General features: G+C 36.8%; 1 protein-coding gene across 2 annotated transcripts in view; it reads left to right on the forward strand.

The window, feature by feature from the left end:
- Window positions 1-15,854, forward strand: part of taok1a (TAO kinase 1a) — a 276,152-nt gene that overhangs the window by 162,483 nt on the left and 97,815 nt on the right. For both annotated transcript variants that reach the window (XM_028806658.2, XM_051930844.1), the window contains exon 9: window positions 11,784-11,875. In XM_028806658.2, the coding sequence (XP_028662491.2) occupies window positions 11,784-11,875 (92 nt within the window). The remainder of the gene's footprint in view (window positions 1-11,783; window positions 11,876-15,854) is intronic.

The following is a 15,854-nucleotide window of genomic DNA, read 5'->3' on the forward strand; positions in this document are numbered from 1 at the left end:
CTGAGGAAGCATGTACCAGAAATTAAAAGACCCATTGTCCGCAGAAATCCGCGAACCAGCAAAAAATCCGCGATATATATTTAAATATGCTTACATATAAAATCCGCGATGGAGTGAAGCCGCGAACGGCGAAGCGCGATATATCGAGGGATTACTGTAATTAGTAAATAATGGATTAATTAAACAATTAGAACACCTGGAAAAGTAGAATGAAAATCAAGAAGAAAAAAATATTAAAAAAAAAAAAATCAATATGCGGACAACAATTTTGGATGATCCGCTGTGGCAACCCCTAACGGGAGCAGCTGAAAGAAGAAGAGGAACTTCTTGGCACCTTTTTTTTTGTTTATTTTTTTTTTTAACCAAACTTTGTTTTCTAATTTCTATATTGTTCCCAAAACACAGAAATTGTGAAATAACAGTTCACTTAATTAGCCCAGGAGTCCAATTAAAAACAGAAGCTGGTTAGAAGAAAAACTTGCATCCGCAGTTGGTCCCCATGACCGAGTTTGGGTAGCATTGGGCTAAAACATGAATAATATACATGCAAGATTAAATAATTTTTTAAAGTTAGAATATCAGCCAGTCATTCAAATAACTTATTTCTGCTAAGTTTATCTACTATTTTATAAACTATTGTAAACATCAGAATAAATTGTGACATTAACAAAAATACCTGAAATATTAAAATCAAAGTGCTTTTTAAACTGTGTGGTTTTGAACCCATTCTCTCCTGGAGTCTGAAATCTGCATTTGTGCTAAATTTAAGGAGGTTATCACACACACCTTTCAAAAATGAATTTCAAGCCATGCTTTAAGAATTGGAAGGGGCTCTAAACAACATCCCTCCTTTGAAAATTAGTAAGAAGTGATATTAATTCATGAGTAAATTTAATAAATGTAAGAAATCAAGAAGTATCGTAATTTATAGTATCCAGCATGGAAGTGATTTAGTATGGCAACACAATGGGATGTCACAAAAGGCAAGATCCCAACAGTAACTTGATTATAGTAATTGGATTTGAAAAGCTTTCTTATTTGTTGAGAGAATAGTGGTCCGATTATCAAACTTAAGATTCTAGCCATAACAGCTTGTCCTTTTGTCCTTGGAAAAGAAGACTGTAAAATTGGATATATACATAGTGACATACAATTATTTTTAAATTGATAAATAAATTGTATGCTTACATATTTACATGTAACTTGTTTGCTAAAGTATACTTGTATGTTTACATGACTCCTCATCAAATTAAATAACATATTTAAGCAGAACTTCCTTATGCATAATATTTTGAGTGCACACTTTGTCTTCATTGAAAATAGTTTTCTTTGCTGTTCTATATCAAGATTGTATAGTTTAACTTAGGTTGCTGTAGACCAGTGGACCCCACACTTTCAGGCAAGGCTAATCAAAATGTTATACCTTTTGGTCAGGCACCCCATTAATATAAAGCCAGTACTGCAAATCAGAGAATGGTCTTAGTTAATCCTCATAGTCAAACTGCATGATCTTCTTATATATTATGCTACCGTGGCTGTCCAGGTTTGTCTGTCGAGGATTTTAAATCACCTGTAGCTCACAAACCGTTTGACCTGTTGACCTGAAATTTGGCACACATATAGTACGTCTACCACTAATGTCCGCTTTCAGGGTGATGATTTTTATTACTCTTTTTATTTTTATTTTATTTTATGGTATTGTAGAATCAACTGTTGGCAGCAGGGCAGCCATGCAGCACATGTGTATGGGCAACGGTCTCATTCATGCCACCTTTGTTGTCACTTCCTCTACCTCTTCATATCTTAAATCATTCTTGATGCAGATTGAAGATTTAAGTACCAGCTTAAGTGAAAAATTAAGAAAAATGTACTAAGTAATTGCAACACAAAAACTGACTTAATCAGTTTTAACGCAAAAAGATGCCGACAGAAGAAGAGAAGAAGCGTGTCGCTGGAGTGGGGAAAAGAAGAGCTACTCAGGAAGCAGCAAGCACATCAACCTCTGAGCAAACGAATGCTAAACGTACAGAGAAAGAATATGAAAACTATAAGTCAAATGTATTCACTGCACATTATCGTGCAGTCTGCTGTTACTGGTTTTATATAATAGTATACTTAATAATCAAAGCAAGTTCTTAACAGTAGCATACTATTGATAAATATAATCCTAACCCTAATAAACTATCATATGATATCTTTAGGCCAAACTTAACTTTTTTTTTTTTTTTGGTCTATGACCTCCAGGAATTGAAGTGTTTTGAAGTATCACCATTTATTTTTCTTGAATTGTTATGCATGCAATTCTTAGTAGGCACAACTAAAAGTGACAGTTCTTCACCCTCACCCCTAGCCCTATTGTTGTCTTGGGGATTTTAACAAGTGATTACAGATAGTTTTATTTGGTTGTCTGTATTTTTAATGTTATTTAACGTAGGAACAATAGGGTGGTTTGATTAAAGAATAAAATTTAGAAAGCTTAAAATGTCCATCCTTCTAATTTACAAAAAATATACAGTTACATATGAATCCAGATTGCAACACATAAATAACTCCTTACATGTGACTTTTGTTTTAAAAAAGAAAGAGAGGAAAATAACTGAAAGTCGGTGTGAAAGCCGGACCTGCTTTATGGCACTGAAAATCTTCACATTATTTAGGGTCATTATTATCAATGTTGGGTTCCAGTTTGTTAACGTTAAGCTCATATATTTTTCTACCTTCAGCCTATTTTTGTATTTATTTTTTAAGGTAGGATGAAAGTAACAAGCATTCACAACTCTAGATAGATAGATAGATAGATAGATAGATACTTTATTAATCCCAAGGGGAAATTCACATACTCCACCAGTAGCATACTGATACAAAAAACAATAATACATTAAAGAGTAATAAAAATGCAGGTAAAAACAGACAATAACTTTGAATAATGTTAACGTTTATTTGAAACAGAAACTTTCTGGTGTTGATTATTATTAATAACCCTAAAATAAAATGTTAGATATATGTATTTTATTATTAATAATTTTTAACGCTTGTCTTTGTTTCTTAGTTTATATTATTTTGCCTTACTCTGCCAACTTCTAAAACTCTTCTAAAAATGAGTACACCAAACAAGTTCACCAAAACTAAAAACCCTTTAACATTGTACGACTGATAGACAGAGTGACACACTGTGCATCCATGAGAATTTGGGATGTGGGTTGGATTTTGTGAGAAAGAAAGCACATACCTGAGATTCTGTCTTTAACGAAAATTCCTTCAGTCTTGGTGCATGGTTCCTGGCCAGTCTCTGTCCTAGCTTGGATTGACTCAAAGACATAGAACGAGCAGGAGCTGTGAACTCAGACCTGTTGTGATCAGTGGGTCCGAGTTAATGGGTTTACATTGATAAAAAAGAGTGTGAACCTGAGCTGTTGAATTGAAGCATAGTTGAGTGTGGAGACTCTGGTTCAGCCATAGTGTAATCAACATTCCTTTGAAGGCCATCTTTTAACATACTCTTATTTTTTTGGTTCCTTCATATTCTACCTGAGAGCTGCTCTCATAGTGCACAGCTTGAAGATCACTACTTTAGTCTTGATTTACACTGATAAAGTAAGGATTAGTTGTGTGCAATAATTGAAGAACTTTTTGTGTTACCTGTATGTTTTTTTAAAAGGGCTGACATTGCCCCAAGGCTGAAAAACATTGCTCTAGACCAGGGGTCCTCAATCACAGTCCTGGAGGGCCGCAGTGGCTGCAGGGTTTTGCTCCAACCCAATTACTTAATAAGAAGCACTTATTGCTCAAGTAACGGTTCTGCTTCACTTTAGTTGAATCAGTCATTAAGATTTTGAACCCTTATTGCTTATTTTAGTCTTAAACAGCTGTTTTCTTGGTTTTTAATGTCTCCTAATTAGCGATAGCATGCAAATGACAAAAGAGACCAGCATTTCACCATTTAGCCTGTTACCATTTACACCTGTGTGTATTTATTATGCACTATTGGGTTTAATTAAATACTTGGAAGGAAAGTGAAGAGAAAAAAGTGAAGGACTGAGAATTACTCATACATTTTAGACTTCAAATCATTTGGATGATCCATATTACTAACCGAGAATGCTAAACCGGATGGACGCAGGGACATCCGGCCATGGGCCGTAGCCGCAAAAAGACGAACTGCGCAGGCGCAAAAAGAGTCCGCGAGAGGCGGATGAGGAGCCGCGAGAGGGGGACAAAAGAGGCCGCGAGAAGCGGATGAGGGGCCGAGAGAGGCGGACAAGACCAGAGAAAAAAGGAGTGAGCACGGAAAAAAGAGAAAAAAGGAGAAATGAGGCGCAACGAGCACCGAAAAAAGGAAAAGGCACATAAAAAAGTACTCAAACGCAGGCAAAGCACGAAACACATTGCACACGAAACTAGACCCAAAAAAAAAAAAAGAGGCTCGTGCACAACAGCAAGGCACCCCCCCCCCCCCCTACAGGCACCGGACGGGACACACACCAAGAGGGGGATTCAACAAGCCCATGGAACACAAAAAAAAGAACACAAAACCACCCCACAGACCCTACAAGCAAGGGACGGGACACACACAATGAGGGGGATTCAACAAGACACAGGAACACAAAAAGAAAGAAGACGCTCGCGCAACAACAATCCTCACCCCCCCCAAACACACACACATCCATAAGAAGTGACACCCAAAGCCACATATTCTAAAGTGAACGTCAACACCTTCACACTAGACAGCATAGGTGTCAGCATAGGTGGATCTCCTTACAATAAAGCACTATTAACCGTTCAACTGCAGAAAAGGAAACATATTAACAGTGAGTGCGATCCTCCTTATTACTTATCCATATTTCGCATGCTAAGAAAGAAACAAGTCATGAATACACGGTCACGGGTACAAAACGAAAAGGAAAGGATAACAGGAACAAACACACGAACACGAAAGAAACAACAAAATAGACGGCTATGCAGCATAGGTGGATCTCATTACAATAAGGCACTATTAACCGTTCAACCGCAGAAAAGGCTCCATATTAACAGTGAGTGCAATACTCCTTATTACTTATCCATATTTCTAAAAGAAAAAATGTCTCGACTCCAAAAACGCAAAGCTCAACTAAAGCTTCTAACTAACGATGTACCTAAAAGTAAAAACTTTATGAACTGCATTAAATCCTACAATAGTTCATTTGCTTTTGCATCTACCGGAGTAAATATCAGGCCACCAAAAGACAATGGCCCATACTGCTTTCCCATATGTGCACAAATACTGCATCGCATTGGAACAGTGCACCCTGAAACAAATCAACAACGCAAATATGCACAAATCTACATCCTAGATCCACATGACGCAATCTATCAATCAAAGTGCTGCATCCCAACAGGCACGGATTCAAAACTAAACACCTCCCGTCTCAGACATACGTTAACGGCAAGGAAGGCTACAACGGGCTTCTCACACAGCACAGGCAAATCGATTACAGCTCCAAAACAACACGTCCCAAATACTACACATGCAACAACACGCCTCTCAAACGGCACAAGCAAAACATACACCAGGAAAATTCATTCGGATTAATGAATGTCATTTGCAATCACTGTCATTCAGTTCACTTCCCTGAAGAAACAACTGGCAATACAAGTAATACATTTACACGTTGTTGTCAAAAGGGTCAAATTAGACTGCCTTCTTTACATTCATATACTGAATATCTACAGAAGCATCTAACTAACGATGTACCTGAAAGTGAAATCTTTATCAACTGCATTAGATCCTACAAATCGGTATCCACTATGAACATTAACGGTGGCACTGCACGTGACATCCGTCTTGAAAAAATATTAATTATTGATGAATGTACAATGGCATGAAGTCACTTACTCAACACCATTCATAAACTTCTACAAACGTTTATGAATAATAATATTCGATTTGGAGGAAAGGTACTTTTATGAGGAGGAGATTTTAGACAGTGATTAGCTATTCTTCCAGATGCCATGCACTCAGCTATTGTTCAGTGCACCTTAAAATACGCAGACAATTGGCATTGCTTTCAAAAGATACAGTTAGTAAAAAAGATACAATGTCCAGAACCAGATCATAACAATTGCTTATTACAACTGAGAGATGGTACACTCACCAATACAGCTGGACTTCAGGCACATATTATTACAATTCCTCAAGCCTTTATCTGCGACGACTTAGTTACAGAGAGATTTGGAACAGCAATCTCATTAGACCAAATGCCCCTTTTAACACAACGCACTATATTATGTCCAAAAAATATTAATGTGGAAAACATAAATACCCAAGTCATTCCATTACTTCCTGGAGAGACACAACTCTTTCTAAGCTCTGACAAACTTGACTCTGATCACAACAATAACCATCTTCATTGACCTTACAAGTTCTGACCTGGAATTACCTTTTACACTTAAACGGCGTGTACAAAGAAATTTTCAAATAAACCTTTACACTGTGCCACACACTTTATTGTTTGCTTTCTATTTGCATCATCTACACCGTCACACTATTCTATATCTCATTCATACATCACGCTCTTTGTCATTCCCAACACCAGGGGTTGGCGAGCGAAGCGAGCAGGGGGCGGAGCCCCCTAGTATCCTTAGAAAGGAAAAAAAAAATCTAGGATATGAGAATGACCTGACATAGCAGAGTTAAAGCACTAACAAGCCATGAAATTAAATTATTGGCAAGAATTGCATTCTAATTAAGCAACCGGGTTAGAACAAAAACCTGCAGCCACTGCAGCCCTCCAGGACTGTGATTGAGGACCCCTGCTCTAGAGCAAACAAAATGTACTTGGCCATCTGTACTGATGATGAAAAATAAATATCAAAAATATATTGTTTTACCGACAATATAGAAGGAGGAAATGGTACATGTGTTTGCTGTCTATAATGTAATACAAGATTAAACATAGTATTACATTTTTAAACAAAAACATGTAAATCAGCCTTAAAGTCTGTGTTGTGTATGTGGATTTTCCAACTTGGACTCTCTGGTATGTATTTATTACTATCTGCATATTCACTGCATTCATTTCTGCATGGAAATATACAGTGTACGTGAGATTCACATTTGTGAAATTTATTGTGTCCTCTTTGACCCGCACATCTTAATACATAATTCGCCTGCCTCCTCACTCACTCACTCACTCACTCACGTCCGTCCGAAGCCGAATGCGCAGTCGCCTTCTGCGCATATCTGAAGCCGAATGCACAGTCGCCTTCTGCGCAGCTGCCCGAAAAACCTTACAAAACCGACATCTAACCCCAACATTGCGGCAGGCGGCGGATTTACGGCCGCAAAAATTCAAAGAGAAAGGCGACTTCGATTAAAGCTCTAGAGGCCAGAAAGGCGATTTCGAGTACAGCTCGAGGCCTAATTAGCATTCTGATTCAGTTACGCATTCATTCAATACACCTATATCAGGTGTGTGGTGCTTATACTTATTACTATTCCATATTGTACTGGAACATTCATCATTCAATATTATACTATAGGCCTGGAAAATTCATCAACTAACAGTACAAGCCTGTACAGTAATGAGTAAAGCAGACTACAATCATTACAAAACAACTTCTTCGTTACTTATCATTGGTTTTTCATACACTGCTGACACAAACTCGTGCCCGTTTCATCTTATGTTGTCGAAACGGGCTCTTTGTCTAGTTTTTATTTATCCTGAACGATTCTTAAAATTAAACTAGTAAAATATCTATAAGTGATAAACCCCTACAGTAACCATTATAATAATAATAATAATAATGCATTTTATTTATAGGGGCACTTTACATTAGCAGTAAATCTCAAAGTGCAACATAACAAGTTTAAACAAAGACAAAGCAAGATAAAAACAGAGATAAAACAACAATAATTATAGCATTATTGTTAATAAGCTTTCCTAAATAGAAAAGTCTTTAGCTGTTTTTTAAAACAGCCCACAATCTGCTGTGTTCTTAGGCTGTCTGGTAGGGCATTTCAGAGCTGTGGAGCAGCGGCTGCAAATACTCGGTCTCGCATTGTATGAAGTTTGTTCACAGGGGGGCGAAGGCGGTAGGTATTTGCAAAACGGAGGTTTCTTGTAGTGGATTTTAGTATAAGGAGTTCTTTAAGATATTGCAGAGCATTTCCATGGATACACTGATGAGTAAACAAACAGAGTTTGTATTCAATACGGAGATGGATAGGGAGCCAATGAAGTGATTGAAGGATTTTTGAAATGTGTTCATATTTCCACACCCTCTTCAGGATTCTTCCAGCACTATTTTGAATTTGTTGTAGCTTTTGAAGGCTCTTGTTGGGTATCCCGATGAGGAGTGCATTACAATAGTCCAGTCTGGATGAGACAAAGGCATGAACCAGCTTTTCAGCATCACAGAGGGAGAGATAGGGACGGAGTTTGGCTATGTTTCAGAGATGAAGGAATGCAATTTTACAAAGGTGATGGATATGTGTATCAAATGACAGATGGGAGTCTTAACTTGACACCCAGATTTGTAACTGAAGGGGAGAGGGTAATGGTACGGTCAGAAAAGGAAATACAATTTATAGAGGAACGAAGTTGATGGGGGTTGCCAATTAAAAGAGCTTCAGTTTTGGTGCTTTTCAGCTTGAGGAAGTTCTTGGACATCCAGGCCTCAATCTCATCCAAGCAAGAGGAAAAAGTTGATGGAGGTGTAAGAGAAGTTGAATCCAGTCTCACATAGAGCTGCATATCATCGGCATAACAATGGAATGAAACTCCATGCTTGCGGATGATGTGACCCAGGGGTAGCATATAGATATTAAAGGGGGTCGGCCCAAGGACTGATCCTTGTGGGACCCCACAGGTGACAGTGTGGGTATGAGATTTAGCATCCCCCAAGGCCACATACTCAGCCTTGTCTGTAAGATAGGACTCGAACCACTCCAAAGCAATGCCAGAAAGTCCAATTGTATAGTGAAGATGATGAAGGAGAATATTATGATCTACCGTATCAAATGCAGCTGTAAGGTCCAGGTGGATAAAGAGTGATGGAGAGCCCTGATCAGCAGCCATCAGGGGGTCATTGGTGACTTTGACCAGGGCTGTCTCTGTACTGTGAGAAGTTCGGAAACCAGATTGAAATTTTTCAAACAGATTAAATTTTTTGAGGTGATCCTGAAGCTGAACCAAAACAACCTTTTTCTAAAACCTTAGACAAAAATGGAAGGTTGGAGATCAGACAATAGTTTGCTATCACTTCAGGATCCAAAGAGGATTTTTTTAAAATGAGGTCTAATTTTGCGGTTTTCAAGGCCAGTGGAACTAAGCCGCTCTGGAGAGAGTGATTAATGATATCAGCAATAAGAGTGCTTATATCTGATACATTAGCTTTTACCAGAGGAGTAGGAAAAGGGTCCAGTGAACACGTTGAAGGTCTCATCCTCTGTATAATGCCCTCAACTTCTTTAACTGTGGTACAGAGGAACTGGGAAAGGCAGCCCTTTGGCTTTGATGTAGAAACATCCAGCGATGGAGGGCTGGAGGCAGACAATGAGGAGCGGATAATGTCCACTTTAGAGGTGAAATATTCAATAAAATTATTGCACTGCACCTCTGTGAAATTATTACAGGTGTAGGTGTGAGGATTGAGTAAATGATTTATCACGGAAAAAAGTTGTTTGGAATTTCCAGGACTGTTGTTGATTAAATTTGAATAGTATTGACATCTGGCAGTGGTCAGTGCCCTGGAGTAGTTTTTTTTGGTGTTCCTGATAAGCTAATTTGTGGACTGTTGAACTGGTTGCAACAAAACGCTGCTCGAGGGCTCACCCAGCTGTTTTCATCTGTCGAAGCTCACTTGTAAACCACGGGGCAGATTTTACAAAAGAGACCACTAGTGATTTAACTGGGGCATGGGTCTCAAGGATGTTGTGGAGCCCATTGTTGTAGTAATCGACTAATTCACTGACAGAAGAAAGGTGGCAAGCAATGGAGAAGTTTATGTCAGCATTTACATCAGTCACATTTATTTTTTTTCAGGTTCCTGAAGCGGGTACAGCGCTGTGGTTTAGAGTATAGTTAATTTGTGGGTAAATGCCTTTCAGACAATTTTGTGATCGGAAACACCCAGATCAAGTACTTGGAGGTCAGAGATGTGGACTGAGTCAGTAATGACTAAATTGAGTGTATGGCCCTTGTTGTGAGTGGGGACCTCGACCATTATCAACTTGCTATCAACCAATCACCTTCTAGATCACACATCAAGTTAATCACCTGTCATTAGTTCTTGTGGTTTTTATTACTTCAGAATTAATCAAATTGTTCCTTGAGGATTGCACTGTTGCAAATAGCAAGGATTGCAACTGCTATGGCTAGAAAGGTGCTTTCAAAAGAGCTCTGGAATAAAGTTGTGGAAAGGCACAAGTTAGGAGATTGAAACAAAAAGATTTACAGGGCTTTAACTATCCCACTGAGAATTATTCAGGGTATTATTAAGAAGTGGAAAGCTTATGGCACCATCAACATCTGACTAAATTGGAATGTCCCTGAAAAATGAATGACCTGGTTGTATTCACACAGACACACTGAGTCAATTGTGACTCTCTTTGTCAAGCTCCCTTGAACTGTGCAAAACACATTTATGTGATTCTGATGCTGTATGGCAAAAAGTTTTATGATCTGATGAGACCAAGATTGATCTTTTTAGATCTTTTGGCAAAAAAGCAAACGGAGCATATCTCCTAACACACCCTGTACCTACTGTGAAGAATATTTTGTTATTTTGTAGAGATGTTTCTCTCTAGTGGGCACTGGGTGACTGGTCAAGATTGATGGGAAGATGGAAGCAGATGATAGGCAGGTGGGGTTTCACCTTCCAGCATGACAGCACACTGCCAAAAACAATGTAATGGCTTAAGATGGTGATTGTCCTTGAGTGGCCAAGTCAAACCCCTGAGTTAAATCTTATAGACATAATCTGTGGATAGACTTGAAGCAAGCAACTCATCATCTGCAAAACCAAGGAACTAGTAATTGACATTCACTTCACAATTCTGGGAGTGGTATGCAGTGTACTTCTACGTATATTTGAATGTCCACATCAGTGACAGGCTGGAACTGAATTGGAAAGGCAGAGCAGACTCTTTTTTTTACCTAGATTGCATTCTCTTAATGTGGATAGTGAAATCCTTTATATAGTTTATAAGTCTGAGACAATCAGTGTGATTTTTCAGTGCTGTAGTAAGCTGGGCTGTTAACATCATGTCAAGAGAGGCCTACTGCATTAACAAGCTAATTAAGATAACAAGCTCATTTTTGTGAAAGACTTTTTACCCGCTGAAGGCATTAGCAGAGAAGAGTATAAAGACAAAATCAATAGCCATTGTGAACAATACTGCACATCCTCTCTATGACACAAGTTAGTTATTTTTTTTTTTTTTTTTTTTTTTTTAATGAAATTCTTGTATGTGTTTAACGGAGTTCGCATTTCTTGAACTTTTGTAAAACATAAAGTTCCTCCTTGGGACAAAAAAAGAATAATCTAACTATCCACCTACAAAAAGCAATCTCATGCTAGACATGATTTGCAGCAACTGTATTTGTGCTTTTTTCTCAGATGGTTTACTATTTACAAAAACAGTGAACTAAAGTCTTTTGGCAGAGTTCAGTACATGAAGTCATGTCTGATCTTTTTCTGATTGGAGTCCTTAACAATAGTATTTATCCAAATATCCGTCTTAAATGCTTAAGCTTAATTATTTATTTTTACTCTTTTTATTTTTTCCCCACTTTTTCTTTCAGGATGGCCCCTGAAGTTATTCTTGCCATGGATGAAGGACAATATGATGGAAAGGTTGATGTGTGGTCTCTTGGAATTACATGCATTGAATTGGGTAAGGTCTCTACTGTTACACTCAACAATGCAGACTCTTTTTGTGCATTTATTTTATTGTATGTTGAATGTACTAAATCTACAAAACACCTTTGGTGAAAATTTGCACTTTCATTGGACTGTTTATTTTAAACTAATCCAGTTGTTTTTAAGTCAACAATATTTTCCTTTTTCAAAGTAACATCACATCAAAATATCTCTAAGATAAACTTCATTGTAGGCTATGCACGAAAGGTGATGATTAAAACAGAGCACACATATCTAAAATATAGTTAAAAAGTTGTTTGAAAAGTTGGCATTGTTTTTATTAGCATTTTTCATCTTTCACCATTTCTGACTCCTTTTTTCCCCTTCTCCCTGAACAACTAATTGAATACATCATTTACTACTTTGCAGTTCAGATGTTTGTGTGGTACAAAAAATATTATACTTGTAGCATTGCATTGCAACAGATAAAAATGTTATCATTAATAAATATCTTATAGATTTTTGGGCCTAGGTACATTACCAGTCAAAAGTTTTAGAACCCCCCAGTTTCTATGGAAATGCACGCAATTTAATGTTAATGTTTCAAGAACTTGAGACATAGAACAAATAAACAAGCGCAAATAAAAAAAAGTCAAAGAATCGTTAAGTGTACAAAATGGTATTCATATTTTTAATAAGGAACTTTAAGCAGATATAACAGCCAAACCTTGGTAACCCTATTGATTCAGAATGCCAGTCACTCTGTGCAGGTCATAGGTCTGCCTCCAGCAAAATAACCACAATCCATCACACTTCCTCCTCCATGTTTGACAGTTGGTGTCACACACTGAGGAACTATCCTTTAACCAAATTTTGATTAATCAGTCCGTCAGAGTTTCTTCCAGTCTGCAGTAATCCATAGCTGGTATTTCTAGGCTGTATTTTGTCCTTTAAGGAATGGCTTTCTTACTGCTACTCACTCTGTCAAACTTGCAGCTCAAAGTAGAAACCGAAACTTGTTTTATGACCTCCACTAAGCTTTGCTTGAAGCTGTTGTGCTGTGAGGAGCCTATCATGCAAGATGGTGACCCTCAGAAACTTTTCTTCTGATTGGGATGTGATGCTGGGTCTGCCAAATCTCTTACTGTCAGAGTTTTTTTTGTAGTTTTCACTTGCCTTTGGATTGTGTATGTCACTGTACTCAGACTTTTTTTTTTTTTTTTTTTTAATTAATTTTTTTTTTTTTTTTGCAATTTCTCTAAATGAAAGACATGCGCTTGTAAGGGTAATAATACTCTGTTTCCTTTCATAATTGCCATTATCACTGGAATTTACAATTTTCTGCAGTGTAATATTACCCAACTATTTCTTCAGTGGGTGTCATAACACAGTCTGTTCCAACTCTGACAGGGTTTTTAAGTAGTCAACTGAAGTTGTGCCACTTGTGCAAATTGTTTGCTTCAACTTGCAAGACTTACTAGAATTTACTTTAAATACTGCAGAACATTTTTAGGTTGTAACTTATTAGTGGTTCCCTGAAGAAGACCCATATGTAATATTCTGAAATTTCCTTTTTAGTTTTTGTTAAGCTAAACTTTAAATTTAAACCTCTGACAGTTTACTGCTTACCTTTTCACCATTTTATGTCATTCACTGCATTTCAAAGGATTACATTTGAAGAAAACATGGAAATTCTGAGGTGTTCTAAAACTTTTGACCAGTAGTGTGTTTTTTTCCTATAATAGTCTTATCAATAGACATTTTTGCTGTATTAGAAGAAAGATCTAATCGATAATGTTAGAATAGGTGCAAAACCAAAAAAACAAACATCAAACCCATAGCATTCCATTTCACATAATGCTGTTTTTCCATCCGTTTTATGAACATGATGGGTTCACAAATTTTGAACTTGTTTTTGATAATTGGAGAAGCACTTTGTACGTATTTCCCATACTTTTTTATATAATGATAAACAATATCAGTAAATATCTCATAAAATATAACGACAAAATAAATGTTTGCCACTAATGTATTGACCTCTATTGTAAATTAAAATTTCTGTTTGTTCTACTGAAATGATACACACTTTCTGTACACAATTTCAAGCAAATGCTGTTAAATAAGAAGGTGTCTGCTAAAATTGACAATATAATGTATTAGAATTTTCAGCTATTCACCCATCAACTCGAAATTGCATGACATGCTGCTCTTCTGAAAATTTATTAATTTTTGAATCTACCTTCTGTAGTAGCTGAAAATGATCAAAAACACAATTGTCTTCTGTTGTAAGTAGTGTTGAAAGTAGTGTTTAAGTTATTAACAGTTTATTTTAGCTGAGTTGTAAAATCACAAACTTTACAAATAGAGGCAGTTGTTCCAAACACCCCCCCATGTGTATGCTTTTTAACATATGGTTCCTATCTTTCTTCCTGTATGATTGTTTTTAATCCAAGTGTTTTCCTCCATATATTATGACTGTTGAAATTACATCCTGTATATACATTTTTGGTAATGTAAATTCTTTTGTATTCAGTAGAAATGTATGAAGGTAACATTTTATTGTTTGTTATACTCGATCAGAACTGGATGATTTTCATCCCAAACGACTCAATTGAGATTGATCTGAATTGACTTATCTCAAAAAGGCTATTTTTTCACTCTTGCGCTTTTCTAACCATTACAATAACTAAGTTATTGAGCTTCTCAAGGCTAAGTGTTATGGGAATGTGAATGATGTTCTTTTGTCAGAAGGTGACCCGTAAAAAGTGAGGAGCTAGGCCAAATTTAAAAGAGAGAGAAAACCGAAATATTTACTTCCACAGGTAAAAAAAAAAAAAAAGCAAAGTAATAGCCAAAGAACCAGTAATCTGAGCAGTTGTCCTCTGCATGAAGAGGAGGTTCAAATAAATATGTTGCATAGATGAACTTATAGTGGACAAATCAATTCACAACTGACTAGAATAAGAAAATGCATTTTCTACTGAAATTGTAGTAGGCCTGCGTTAATGCTTTCAGATTTGTTTTTTCTTTGCATTTAAAAAGATGCTTCTTGAGCAAGTGGGGGCAGCAAATGAGCTTCTGTATAATACAGCAAGTCACATTTTGAACAAGGGGAAGAACAGACTGCCATAAAAATACAGATTGATAAGTTAGACTTTGCCTTCGATGTTTTGTAAACAAGAAGCCAAATGAGGTTACTTATAAAATTTTTAAGCCTATTAGTCTTGTATCTTCTAGTAAACATCTTGTTAACATCTTTATTAGAATTGTGGTTTTGTACTTAATGACCAGCCTTTTATTTTGTTATGCCCTTTTTTTCTTAAGGGCATATGTATATACCAGATACACAAAATACAGCATATATGTTTTTCGTACATGCTTTTCTTCTTCTTCTTTTTTTTTATATTTTATTTATTAATTTTTATTGTAATCATTCCATACAAATAGATCATTTTATAACCAAACAAAATTGAAGACAAATCAAACCCCACCCCTGAGAAGGAGAGCTAAGCCAAAGGAGAATTGCTTAGGGCTTTTTAATAAGGCAACAATAAATAAAAGAAAGGGAGAAATAAATATATAGGTAAATTAGAGATGGAGAAGGGAATTAAATGTGGTAATAGTTATTTCTCTTATTCTAAAATAATATTGATTAGATCCTGCCAGGTTTTGAAAAGATTTTGTACAGATCCTCTAACTGAGAATTTGATTTTTTCCAATTTCAAATAATATAAAACATCGGTTTCCCACTGACTTATCAGGGGAGAGTTAGGATTCTTCCAATTTAACAGAATAAGTCTGCGTGCCAAAAGTGTAGTGAATGCAATCACCATTTGTTTGTCCTTCTCCACTTCAAGTTTGTCTGGAAGAACACCAAACACAGCTGTTAATGGGTTAGGAGGAATTGTGATACCAAGGCTGTCTGAAAGGCACTTAAAAATTTTGGTCCAAAGTGATGTTAGTTTGGTGCAGGCCCAGAACATGTGACCCAGTGAGGCAGGAGCTTGGTTGCA

The sequence above is a fragment of the Erpetoichthys calabaricus genome, chromosome 8 (assembly GCF_900747795.2).
Source record: "Erpetoichthys calabaricus chromosome 8, fErpCal1.3, whole genome shotgun sequence".
Taxonomy (NCBI): domain Eukaryota; kingdom Metazoa; phylum Chordata; class Cladistia; order Polypteriformes; family Polypteridae; genus Erpetoichthys; species Erpetoichthys calabaricus.